The sequence below is a fragment of the Mesoplodon bidens genome (genome assembly GCF_964165515.1).
Source record: "Mesoplodon bidens genome assembly, chromosome: 5".
Taxonomy (NCBI): domain Eukaryota; kingdom Metazoa; phylum Chordata; class Mammalia; order Artiodactyla; family Ziphiidae; genus Mesoplodon; species Mesoplodon bidens.
This window is the reverse complement of record NC_138161.1, coordinates 75,314,963-75,329,548: the sequence shown is the minus strand read 5'-3', so window position 1 is coordinate 75,329,548 and position 14,586 is coordinate 75,314,963. Positions and strand designations below refer to the sequence as shown.

The following is a 14,586-nucleotide window of genomic DNA, read 5'->3' as shown; positions in this document are numbered from 1 at the left end:
ACCCACAAAACTTATATCCAAACATTTAAAAATCTTTAAACAAAACAATTATCTTAAGCTGGATGGGTGAAACTCATTCCTCACCCCAGTCCCCACAAAGAGTGAGGATTAAAATTTTTTTTAAATCTGATTTCACACCACCTTCCAATTTCTGGAAGTTCAAACAGGTTTCGGTATATAGAGCAAATCTTCAATTTATTAAGAAATGGCATGTCAAAAATTTTGAGTGAATTATTTTGACTTCAAACTGAATTTACCACAAAACAATGGCCAAGTTGAAAATTTGGTTTTAAGCTATAAATAAAATAGTACTTACATACTACCGGGGACTTCCTGAGCTCTGAGTACCCCGAGCAGTCCCAGGCTCTGATCACCCTGAGGAGTCCCAGGCTCTGATCCTACATGCCTGCGCTACTCAACTTCATCCTAGTAGTGAAGGAGGGTAGACGGAGTAGAGATGGAAGAGCTAGGTACAGGCAGCACAGAGAATGGTCTCCAGCAGGTGAGACCATTTAAATGTCTCTATCTTTCATCAAGTTTTCTAAAAGTGGATGTTCTGCCCATTTTCTAATTTTAAAAAGTTCTCACACAGGTAGGAAGCACCAGTTTTATTATAAACTGAAACAACAGCATCAGTATTTCTACAATTCTACAGTGATTTCCTCCAGGTAATTCATTTGATGGACTTTACTGAGTGGTATTTTCTCCCTCCAACTCCAATTTACTCTGACTCTTATTTCTCAGCACTCATATAATAAATTATATAAAAATTAACAAAATATCACAAAGCATGTATTAATATTAAATGGGCTGTGGTCTGATGAGGCAGGCCCTCTGCATGAGACATTCATGAGGCCAAAGCCCTCCCTGATGTAACTAGAGGGTGGGGATTAACAATTTTCTGGAATTCCCATCTTGCTTCTTTTTTCATGCATTTTCTCAGCAAAAAGTTCTTGCTCGGTGCAGTGAGTCATGCTAGAACCTCTTCTCCACTTATTCCTTCAACCACAACTATCATACACAGAGAGTTGAACTATTATTTACTGAACTATTGACCACAGTGTTATAAAGCATGAATATTTGTTTTTGAAAATAAATTATTTTGCTACAAATAATCAAAGTATACATCAATTTGATAGTATTTGATAGTATTTTTGGAATTTGTACTTCTTTGTGTTGTTAAGAATTTTCTTGAAAAGATTGTTCTTAGGAATAGGCAATGGTCAACCCAACATTTAGTTGTTAAGAATTTTCAGTATTTATAGTTCTTATGAGGTTCATCCTTCTAAAATATAGGAACTGAAAACCAAAGCTACCAGATTACATAGCACGAAGTAAAAGAATTTATTTACTTTTCAAAGATTATATAAAATCTATTTTAGTGTTATAATTATAGATGTACTATATTTATACTATCATTTTTGAAATTTCTGAAATAAAATCATTTCTAAAAGAAATAGAGAGGGCAGACAGCAGAAGCAAGAAGAATTACAATCCTGTAGCCTGTGGAACAAAAACCACATTCACAGAAAGATAGACAAGATGAAAAGGCAGAGGGCTATGTACCAGATGAAGGAACAAGATAAAACCCCAGAAAAACAACTAAATGAAGGGAGATAGGCAACCTTCCAGAAAAAGAATTCACAATAATGATAGTGAAGATGATCCAGGACCTCAGAAAAAGAATGGAGGCAAAGATCGAGAAGATGCAAGAAACGTTTAACAAAGACCTAGAAGAATTAAAGAACAAACAAACAGAGATGAACAATACAATAACTGAAATGCAAACTACACTAGAAGGAATCAATAGCAGAATAACTGAGGCAGAAGAACAAAGAAGTGACCTGGAAGACAGAATGGTGGAATTCACTGCTGCAGAACAGAATAAAGAAAAAAGAATGAAAATAAATGAAGACAGCCTAAGAGACTGCTGGGAAAACATTAAACACAACAACATTCGCATTATAGGGGGCCCAGAAGGAGGAGAGAGAAAGAACAAGAGAAGATATTTGAAGAGATTATAGTCAAAAACTTCCCTAACATGGGAAAGGAAATAGCCACCAAAGTCCAGTAAGCACAGAGAGTCCCATACAGGATAAACCCAAGGAGAAACACATCGAAACACATAGTAATCAATTTGGCAAAAACTAAGGACAAAGAAAAATTAGTGAAAGCAGCAAGGGAAAAACGACAAATAACATACAAGAACTCCTGTAAGGTTAACAGCTGACTTCTCAGTAGAAACGCTACAAGCCAGAAGGGAGTGGCATGATACACTTAAAGTGATGAAAGGGATGAACCTACAACCAAGATTACTCTACCCGACAAGGATCTCATTCAGATTCGATGGACAAATCAAAAGCTTTACACAGCAGCAAAAGCTAAGAGAATTCAGCACCACCAAACCAGCTCTACAACAAATGCTAAAGGAACTTCTCTAAGTGGGAAACACAAGAGAAGAAAAGGACGTACAAAAACAAACCCAAAACAATTAAGAAAATGGTCATAGGAACATACATAACGATAATTACCTTAAACGTGAATGGATTAAATGCACCTACCAAAAGACACAGGCTTGCTGAATGCATACAAAAACAAGACCCATATATATGCTGTCTACAAGAGACCCACTTAAGACCTAGGAACACATACAGACTGAAAGTGAGGGGATGGAAAAAGATATTCCATGAAAATGGAAATCAAAAGAAAGCTGGAGTAGCAATACTCATATCAGATAAAACAGACTTTAAAATAAAGAATGTTACAAGAGACAAGGAAGGACACTACATAATGATCAAGGGATCAATCCAAGAAGAAGATATAACAATTATAAATATATATGCAACCAACATAGGAGCACCTCAATACATAAGGCAACTGCTAACAGCTATAAAAGAGGAAATCGACAGTAACACAATAATAATGGGGGACTTTCACACCTCACTTACACCAATGGACAGATCATCCAAAATGAAAATAAATAAGGAAACAGATGCTTTAAATGACACAATAGACCAGATAGATTTAAGTGATATTTATAGGACATTCCATCCAAAAACAGCAGATTACACTTTCTTCTCAAGTGCACACAGAACATTCTCCAGGATACATCACATCTTAGGTCACAAATCAAGCCTCAGTAAATTTAAGAAAACTGAAATCGTATCAAGCATCTTTTTGGACCGCAACGCTAGGAGATTAGAAATGAATTATAGGGAAAAAACCATAAAAAACACAAACACATGGAGGCTAAACAATACATTACTAAATAACCAAGAGATCACTGAAGAAATCAAAGAGGAAATCAAAAAATACCTAGAGACAAATGACAATGAAAATATGATGATCCAAAACCTATGGGATGCAGCAAAAGCCGTTCTAAGGGGGAAGTATATAGCTATACAAGCCTAACTCAAGAAACAAGAAAAATCTCAAATAAACAATCTAAACTTACACCTAAAGGAACTAGAGAAAGAAGAACAAAGAAAACCCAAAGTTAGCACAAGGAAAGAAATCATAAAGATCAGAGCAGAAATAAATGAAATAGAAACAAAGAAAACAATAGCAAAGATCAATAAAACTAAAAGCTGGTTCTTTGAGAAGGTAAACACAACTGATGAGCCATTAGCCAGACTCATCAAGAAAAAGAGGGAGAGGACTCAAATCAATAAAATTAGAAATGAAAAAGGAGAAGTTACAACAGACACTGCAGAAATACAAAGCATCCTAAGAGACTACTACAAGCAACTCTAGGCCAATAAAATGGACAACCTGGAAGAAATGGACAAATTCTTAGAAAGGTATAACCTTCCAAGACTGAACCAGGAAAAAACAGAAAATGTGAACAGACCAATCACAAGAAATGAAATTGAAACTGTGACTAAAAGTCTTCCAATAAACAAAAGTCCAGGACCAGATGGCTCCACAGGTGAATTCTATCAAACATTTAGAGAAGAGCTAACAACCATCCTTCTCAAACTCTTCCAAAAAATTGTGGAGGAAGGAACACTCCCAAACTCATTCTATGAGGCCACCATCACCCTGATACCAAAGCCAGACAAACACACTACAAAAAAAGAAAATTACAGACCAATATCACTGATGAATACAGATGCAAAAATCCTCAACAAAATACTAGCAAACCGAATCCAACAACACATTAGAAAGATTATAAACCATGATCAAGTGGGATTTATCCTAGGGATGCAAGGATTCTTCAATATACGCATATCAATCAATGTGATACACCATATTAACAAATCGAAGAATAAAAACCATATGATCATCTCAATAGATGCAGAAAAGTTTTTGACAAAGTTCAACACCCATTTATGATAAAAACTCTCCAGAAAGTGGGCATAGAGGGAACCTACCTCAACATAATAAAGGCCATATACGATAAACCCACAGCAAACATCATTCTCAATGGTGAAAAACTGAAAGCATTTCCTCTAAGATCAGGAACAAGACAAGGAGGTCTACTCTCACCACTATTATTCAACATAGTTTTGTAAGTCCTAGCCACAGCAATCAGAGAAGGAAAAGAAATAAAAGGAATCCAAATTGGAAAAGAAGAAGTAAAACTGTCACTGTTTGCAGATGACATGATACCAAACACAGAGAATCCTAAAGATGGCACCAGAAAACTACTAGAGCTAATCAATGAATTTGGCAAAGTTGCAGGATTCAAAATTAATGCACAGAAATCTCTGGCATTCCTATACACTAATGATGAAAAATCTGAAAGAGAAATTAAGGAAACACTCCCATTTACCACTGCAACGAAAAGAATAAAATACCTAGGAATAAACCTACCTAGGGAGACAAAAGACCCATATGTAGAAAACTATAAGACACTGATGAAATAAATTAAAGATGATACAAACAGATGGAGAGATATACTATGTTCTTGGATTGGAAGAATCAATATTGTGAAAATGACTATACTACCCAAAGCAATCTACAGATTCAATGCAATGCCTATCAAACTACCAATGGTATTTTTTACAGAAATAGGACAAAAAATCTTAAAATTTGTAGGGAGACACAAAAGACCCCGAATAGCCAAAGCAGTCTTGAGGGAATAAAACGGAGCTGGATGAATCAGACTCCCTGACTTCAGATTATACTACAAAGCTACAGTAATAAAGACAATATTGTACTGGCACAAAAACAGAAATGTAGATCAATGGAACAAGATAGAAAGCCTAGAGATAAATCCATGCACTTGTGGTCAACGAATCTATGACAAAGGAGGCAAGGATATACTATGGAGAAAAGACAGTCTCTTCAATAAGTGGTGCTGGGAAAACTGGACAGCTACATGTGAAAGAATGAAAGTAGAACACTCCGTAACACCATACACAAATATAAACTCAAAATGGATTAAAGACCTAAATGTAAGACCCGACACTATAAAACTCTTAGTAGAAAACATAGGAAGAACACTCTTTGACATAAATCACAGCAAGATCTTTTTTGATCCACCTCCTAGAGTAATGGAAATAAAAACAAAAATAAACAAATGGGACCTAAGGAAACCTAAAAGCTTTTGCACAGCAAAGGAAACCATAAACAAGATGAAAAATAAATAAATAAATAAAAGAAATAGTACTCTGGATATTTTACAGGGGCATTTTCTTATCATTTGTTTTCTAATATTTTCTTTCTCACTTATATAAGGCATAAGCACTCCAGAATTTCAAAGATACTCAACTGTCTTTTTGAACCTAAAATTTATTTATTTATTCACTTGTTTATTATACAGCAGGTTTTTTTAGTTATCTATTTTACACATATTAGTGTATATATGTCAATCCCAATAATCTTATGAAACATCTTCAATGCTGTTTCTTCCAGACAGATAATAAACAGATGATAAGACAAAAAGTTCAGAGAATATTAAGTTACTACATTTGAATAATCAGGAAAAGCTTTAATACCTGGATAGGTAAGTTTCTTACTGAGATAGAGAAACATTTCATATATTTAAAAGTATTTACAGGTCCTTCAATATAGGCCAGAAAAGTAGCTGAGAAAAACTGCAGTAGACCATACCAACACATCCAAATTACTGCCCAGAGTCACAGAAAACACATGGGTTTTTTTCTAAATTCTTACAGGTTGTTTAATGTTTACCATCTTACATGAGCTTTTCTTTGTAGTTGTCCATCTCAGTCACTGCCTTCTGAAGTTTTAGCCCAAATGCTTCAACTTGACACTGTAAATCTGGAATGACATAATGTATTCTTCTGATTAGTACATTTTAAGTGTCTAGATATTTTCATAGAGTAAACCACATTTTTTTAGCATTGCCACTCACCTCCTGAAGAATAATGCAGCTGTTTATTCCACTTTGCTTGGATGACCATATGTAGCTCATCCCTACTCTGAAATCCCACAGAATTAAAAGGTTTTGACAGACTCAATTTATTGGCCTCTTTCTGTCCCCAACATCATGCTAATTTTCAAACAGCTAATAGGCTAAATTTTACTGATGTTTTCAAAGGAAATTTATGAATTTTTGGTCATATGACTCACTTCTGAAACACTTGACTGCCTGAGCTAGCTCTTGTGGCCTGGAACTTAGAAGTATTGCAAAGGCCTCCCAGTAGAACTGAAATAGATAAACCATGTGCAAGCCTTCCAGTAAAGAATCTGTTAACTCTGGGTAGTTTCTAACAGGCATTTTAATGACTTTCAAGCCAAGAAAATACAAGCAGGCAATTGGCTTCCAGAGTCTTGAACTGAGGAATTCAAGTAGTGTTTGAGAAAGATTATTCAGGCAGCCATGTCTCACATGTGTGGATGCAGAACTGAAACTAAAGCAGAAAAAACATATGGCTTGAATGATCTGAGACCCACCATTAGCCTGTGTGTGTGGACTAAGATCTGAACCCCAGCCCCAATAACAGCCCTTGTTGGTACTCTTTCTGCGAAAAGGTGGAAAACAAACGTACATAGCTGGATTAACTGACTTCTATGAAGAAAATAATTTTAAACATTGGAATTTATAAAATTTCCATGTTACATCTGTTCAGGTGTTTTAATAACATATTTTTAATAGTAAACTTTAAAATCTTTAAAAAATTTTTTGATAGATCTTTATTGGAGTATAATTGCTTCACAATAAATACTGTGTTAGTTGATGTTGCACAACAAAATGAATCAGCCATATGCATATACATGTCCCCATATCCCCTCCTTCTTGAGCCTCCCTCCCAGCCTCCCTATCCCACTCCTCTAGGTCATCACAAAGCACTGAGCGGATCTCCCTGTGCTATGCTGCTGCTTCCCAGCAGCTATCTATTTTACATTCGGTCGTGTATATATGTCGATGCTACTCTCACTTCACCCCAGCTTCGCCCTCCCACCCCATGTCCTCCAGTCCATTTTCGATGTCTACCTCTTTATTCCTGCCCTGCAACTAGGTTCATCAATACCACTCTTTTTTTCTTAGATTCCATATCTATGCGTTAGCATACGGTATCTGTTTTTCTCTTTTTGACTTACTTCACTCTGTATGACAGACTCTAGGTCCACCCACCTCACTACAAATAACTCAATTTCGTTTCTTTTTATGGCTTAGTAATATTCCATTGTATATATGTGCCACATCTTCTTTATCCACATTTACGTTGGTTCCATGTCCTGGCTATTGTAAATAGTGCTGCAATGAACATTGTGGTACATGTCTCTTTTTGAATTATGGTTTTCTCAGGGTATATGCCCAGTAGTGGGATTGCTGGGTCATATGGCAGTTCTATATTTAGTTTTTTAAGGAACCTCCATACTATTCTCCATAGTGGTTGTATCAATTTACATTCCCACCAACAGTGCAAGAGGGTTCCCTTTTCACCATACCCCTTCCAGCATTTATTGTTTCTAGATTTTTTGATAATGGCAATTCTGACTGGTATGAGGTGATACCTCATTGTAGTTTTGATTTGCATTTCTCTAATAATTAGGGATGTTGAGCTTCTTTTCATGTGCCTCTTGGCCATCTGTATGTCTTCATTGGTGAAATGTGTATTTAAGTCTTCCACCCATTTTTTAACTGGATTGTTTGTTTTTTTGATATTGAGCCCCATGAGCTATTTGTGTATTTTGGAGATTAATCCTTTGTCTGTTGTTTCATCTGCAAATATTTCCTCCCATTCTGAGGGTTGTCTTTTCATCTTGTTTATGGTTTCTGTTGCTGTGCAAAAGCTTTTAAGTTTAATTAGGTCCAATTTGTTTATTTTTGTTTTTATATCCATTACTCTAGGAGGTGGGTCAAAAAAGATCTTGCTGTGGTTTATGTCAAAGAGTGTTTTTCCTATGTTTTCCTCTAACAGTTTTACAGTGTATTGTCTTAAATTTAAGTCTTTAATCCATTTGGAGCTTATTTTTGGGTATGGTGTTAGGTAGTGTACTAATTTCATTCTTTTACAAGTAGCTGTCCAGTTTTCCCAGCACCACTTATTGAAGAGGTTGTTTTTTCTCCACTGTATGTTCTTGCCTCCTTTGTCATAAATTAGGTGACCATATGTGCATGTGTTTATGTCTGGGCACTCTATCTTGTACCATTCATTTATATTTTTGTTTTTGTGCCAGTATCATACTCTCTTAATTACTGTAGCTTTGTGGTACAGTTTGAAGTCGGGGAGCCTGATTCCTCCAACTCCATTTTTCTTTCTCAAGATTGCTTTGGCTATTCAGGGTCTTTTGTGTTTCCATATGAATTGTAAGATTTTTTGTTCTAATTCTGTGAAGAATGCCACTGGTAGTTTGATAGGGATTGCATTGAATCTGTAGCTTGCTTTGGGTACTATAGTCATTTTCACAATATCGATTCTTCCCGTCCAAGAACATGGTATATTTCTCCATCTGTTTATGTCATCTTTGATTTCTTTCATCAGTGTCTTATAGTTTTCTGAGTACAGGTCTTTTGCCTCCTTAGGTAGGTTTATTCCTAGGTATTTTCTTCTTTTTGTTGCAATGGTAAATGGGAGTGTTTCCTTAATTTCTCTTTTTGATTTTCTGTTGGTGGTGTATAGGAATGCCAGAGATTTGTGTGCATTAATTTTGTATCCTGCAACATTACCAAATATCAGTGATATTGGTCTATAATTTTCTTTCTTTGTGCTATCTTTTTCTGGTTTTGTTATCAGGGTGATGGTGGCTTCGTAGAATGAATTTGGGAGTTAAACTTTAAAAACTTTATGCATCCATACAAATATATAAAATTTCTGTAAGTATTTTCAGTCTGCCTTCTTAACTTTGTTTCATGAAAATGAGCCAGTTCCTTAAATCAGAAAATAAATTCACTCTAAAAATTTTTTTAAATTAGAATTTACTAGATATTAGTATAAATCTTAATGTTTATTCAGCACATTCACATATATTGATGTTAACCCTCAAATTGCTACATAAGTGCAAACAGCCCCATTTTTCAGATGATGAGAAATGAGATTATCTTTGATTCTCTTGCCTAGTATCTTACAGTGAATAAATGTATTAGCCAGCAGTCAAACTGACAAGATTTAAAACTCGGGTAAGGGGATCTATTTTATTTTACCTTCCTTTATTTTATTTTCCTTTATCCTCTGTCTTTCTTCCTTTCTACTTTTTCTCCCTTTTATTCTGACCCGTGTGGATGAAAGTCTCTTGGTGCTGCAACCAGGAGTCAGTGCTGTGCTTCTGAGGTGGGAGAGCCAAATTCAGGACACTGGTCCACAAGAGACCTCCCAGCTCCACATAATATCAAACGGTGAAAATCTCCCAGACATCTCCATCTCAACACCAACACCAAGCTTCACTCAAAGACAAGCAAGCTACAGTGCTGGACACCCTATGCCAAGCAACTAGCAAGACAGGAACACAATGCCACCCATTAGCAGAGAGGCTGCCTAAAATCATAATAAGTCCACAAACGCCCCCAAAGCACACCACCAGACGTGGACCTGCCCACCAGAAAGACAAGATCCAGGCTCATCCACCAGAACACAGGCACTAGTCCCCTCCACCAGGAAGCCTACACAACCCACTGAACCAACTTGAGCCACTGGGGACAGACACCAAAAACAACGGGAACTACGAACCTGCAGCCTGCAAAAAGGAGACCCCCAAAACAGTAAGATCAGCAAAATGAGAAGACAGAAAAACACATAGCAGATGAAGGAGCAAGATAAAAACCCACCAGACCTAAAAATGAAGAGGAAATAGGCAGTCTACCTGAAAAAGAATTCAGAATAATGATAGTAAAGATGATCCAAAATCTTGGAAATAGAATAGACAAAATGCAAGAAACATTTAACAAGGACCTAGAAGAACTAAAGAGGAAACAAGCAACGATGAACAACACAATAAATGAATTAAAAATACTCTAGAAGGGATCAATAGCAGAATAACTGAGGCAGAAGAATGGATAAAGGACCTGGAAGATAAAGTAGTGGAAATAAATACTGCAGAGCAGAATAAAGAAAAAAGAATGAAAAGAACTGAGGACAGTCTCAGAGACCTCTAGGAGAACATTAAATGCACCATCATTCGAATTATAGGGGTCCCAGAAGAAGAAGAGAAAAAGAAAGGGCCTGAGAAAATATTTGAAGAGATTATATTTGAAAACTTCCCTAATATGGGAAAGGAAATAGTTAATCAAGTCCAGGAAGCACAGAGAGACGATACAGGATAAATCCAAGGAGAAACATGCCAAGACACATATTAATCAAACTGTCAAAAATTAAATCCAAAGAAAACATATTAAAAGCAGCAAGGGAAAAACAACAAATAACACACAAGGGAATCCCCATAAGGTTAACAGCTGATCTTTCAGCAGAAACTCTGCAAGCCAGAAGGGACTGGCAGGACATATTTAAAGTGATGAAGGAGAAAAACCTACAACCAAGCTTACTCTACCCAGCAAGGATCTCATTCAGATTTGATGGAGAAATTAAAAACTTTACAGACAAGCAAAAGCTAAGAGAGTTCAGCACCACCAAACCAGCTTTACAACAAATGCTAAAGGATCTTCTCTAGGCAAGAAACACAAGAGAAGGAAAAGACCTATAATAAGAAACCCAAAACAATTAAGAAAATGGGAAGAGGAACATACATATCAATAATTACCTTAAATGTAAATGGATTAAATGTTCCCACCAAAAGACACAGACTGGCTGAATGGATACAAAAACAAGACCCATATATATGCTGTCTACAAGAGACCCACTTCAGGGCTTCCCTAGTGGTGCAGTGCTTGAGAGTCCACCTGCTGATGCAGGGGACACGGTTTCATGCCCTGGTCCGGAAAGATCACACATGCCGCGGAGCGGCTGGGACCGTGAGCCATGGTTGCTGAGCTTGTGTGTCCGGAGCCTGTGCTCTGCAACAGGAGAGGCCACAACAGTGAGAGGCCCACGTACCACAAAAAAAAAAAAAGAAAAAGAGAGACCCACTTCAGACCTAGAGACACATACAGACTGAAAGTGAGGGGATGGAAATGGAAACAAAAAGAAAGCTGGACTAGCAATTCTCATGTCAGACAAAATAGACTTTAAAATAAAGATTATTAGAAGAGACAAAGAAGGACACTACAGAATGATCAAGGGATTGATCCAAGAAGATATAACAATTATAAATAGTTATGTACCCAACATAGGAGGACCTTAGTACATAAGGCAAATACTAACAGCCATAAAAGGGGAAATCGACAGTAACACACTCATAGTAGGGTACTTCAACACCCCACTTTCACCAATGGACAGTTCATCCAAAATGAAAATAAATAAGGAAACATAAGCTTTAAATGATACATTAAACAAGATGGACTTAATTGATATTTATAGGACATTCCATCCAAAAACAACAGAATACACATTTTTCTCAAGTGCTCATGGAACATTCTCCAGGATAGATCATATCTTGGGGCACAAATCAAGCTTTGGTAAATTTAAGAAAATTGAAATTGTATCAAGTATATTTTCTGACCACAACGCTATGAGACTAGATATCAATTACAGGAAAAGATCTGTAAAAAATACAAACACATGGAGGCTAAACAATACACTACTTAATAACAAAGTGATCATTGAAGAAATGAAAGAGGAAATAAAAAAATACCTAGAAACAAATGACAATGGAGACACGATGACCCCAAACCTATGGGATACAGCAAAAGCAGTTCTAAGACGGAAGTTTATAGCAATACAATCCTACCGTAAGAAACAGGAAACATCTCGAGTAAACAAACTAACCCTGCATCTAAAGCAATTAGAGAAAGAGGAACAAAAAAACCCCAAAGTTAGCAAAAGGAAAGAAATCATAAAGATCAGATAAGAAATAAATGAAAAAGAAATGAAGGACATGATAGCAAAGATCAACAAAACTAAAAGCTGGTTCTTTGAGAAGATAAACAAAATTGATAAACCATTAGCCAGACTCATCAAGAAAAAAAGGGAGAAGACTCAAATCAATAGAATTAGAAATGAAAAAGGAGAAGTAACAACTGACACTGCAGAAATACAAAAGATCATGAGAGATTACTACAAGCAACTCTATGCCAATAAAATGGAGAACCTGGAAGAAATGGACAAATTCTTAGAAATGCACAACCTGCCAAGACTGATTCAGGAAGAAATACAAAATACGAACAGACCAATCACAAGCACTGAAATTGAAACTGTGATAAAAAATCTTCCAACAAACAAAAGCCCAGGACAAGATGGCTTCACAGGTGAATTCTTTCAAACATTTAGAGAAGAGCTAACACCTTTCATTCTCAAACTCTTCCAAAATATAGCAGAGGGAGGGACACTCCCAAACTCATTCTACGAGGCCACCATCACCTTGATACCAAAACCAGACAAGGATGTCACAAAGAAAGAAAGCTACAGGCCAATATCACTGATGAACATAGACGCAAAAATCCTCAACAAAATACTAGCAAACAAAATCCAACAGCACGCTGAAAGGATCATACACCATCATCAAGTGGGGTTCATTCCAAGAATGCAAGGATTCTTCAATATATGCAAATCAATCAATGTGATACACCATATTAACAAATTGAAGGAGAAAAACCATATGGTCATCTCAATAAATGCAGAGAAAGCTTTCGACAAAATTCAACACCCATTTATGATAAAAATCCTGCAGAAAGTAGGCATAGAGGGAACTTTCCTCAACATAATAAAGGCCATATATGACAAACCCACAGCCAATATCATCCTCAATGGTGAAAAACTGAAACCATTTCCACTAAGATCAGGAACAAGACAAGGTTGCCCACTCTTACCACTCTTATTCAACATAGTTTTGGAAGTTTTAGCCATAGCAATCAGAGTAGAAAAGGAAATAAAAGGAATCCAAATTGGAAAAGAAGATGTAAAGCTGTCACTGTTTGCAGATGACATGATACTATACATAGAGAATCCTAAAGATGCTACCAGAAAACTACTAGAGCTAATCAATGAATTTGGTAAAGTAGCAGGATTCAAAATTAATGCACAGAAATCTCTGGCATTCCTATATACTAATGATGAAAAATCTGAAAGTAAAATCAAGAAAACACTCCCATTTACCACTGCAACAAAAAGAATAAAGTATCTAGGAATAAACCTACCTAAGGAGACAAAAGACCCGTATGCAGAAAATTATAAGACACTGCTGAAAGAAATTAGAGATGATACAAATAGATGGAGAGATATAACATGTTCTTGGATTGGAAGAACCAACATTGTGAAAATGACTCTACTACCCAAAGCAATCTACAGATTCAATGCAATACCTCTCAAACTACCACTGGCATTTTTCACAGAACTAGAACAAAAAACTTCACAATTTGTATGGAAACACAAAAGACCCCGAATAGCCAAAGCAATCTTGAGAATGAAAAATGGAGCTGGAGGAATCAGGCTCCCTGACTTCAGACTATACTACAAAGCTACAGTAATCAAGACAGTATGGTACTGGCACAAAAACAGAAATATAGATCAATGGAACAGGATAGAAAGCCCAGAGTAAACCCATGCACATATGGTCACCTTATCTTTGTTAAAGGAGGCAGGAATGTACAGTGGAGAAAGGACAGCCTCTTCAATAAGCGGTGCTGGGAAAACTGGACAGGGACATGTAAAAGTATGAGATTAGATCACTCCCTAACACCATACACAAAAATAAGCTCAAAATGGATTAAAGACCTAAATGTAAGGCCAGAAACTATCAAAATCTTAGAGGAAAACATAGGCAGAAAACTCTATTACATAAATCACAGCAAGATCCTTTTTGACCCACCTCCTAGAGAAATGGAAATGAAAACAAAAATAAAGAAATGGGACTTAATGAAACTTAAAAGCTTTTGCACCACAAAGGAAACCATGAACAAGACCAAAAGACAACCCTGAGAACGGGAGAAAGTATTTGCAAATGAAGCAACTGACAAAGGATTAATCTCCAAAATTTACACACAGCTCATGCAGCTCAATAACAAAAAAACAAACAACCCAATCCAAAAATGGGCAGAAGATCTAAATAGACATTTCTCCACAGAAGATATACAGACTGCCAACAAACACATGAAAGAATGCTCAACATCATTAATCATTAGAG

General features: G+C 36.3%; 1 protein-coding gene across 1 annotated transcript in view; it reads right to left on the bottom strand.

Moving 5' to 3' along the window:
• Positions 1-14,586, bottom strand: part of LEKR1 (leucine, glutamate and lysine rich 1) — a 269,112-nt gene that overhangs the window by 76,874 nt on the left and 177,652 nt on the right. Inside the window, exon 8 of the mRNA XM_081235005.1 lies at positions 6,147-6,228. Coding sequence (XP_081091131.1) covers positions 6,147-6,228 — 82 coding nt within the window. The remainder of the gene's footprint in view (positions 1-6,146; positions 6,229-14,586) is intronic.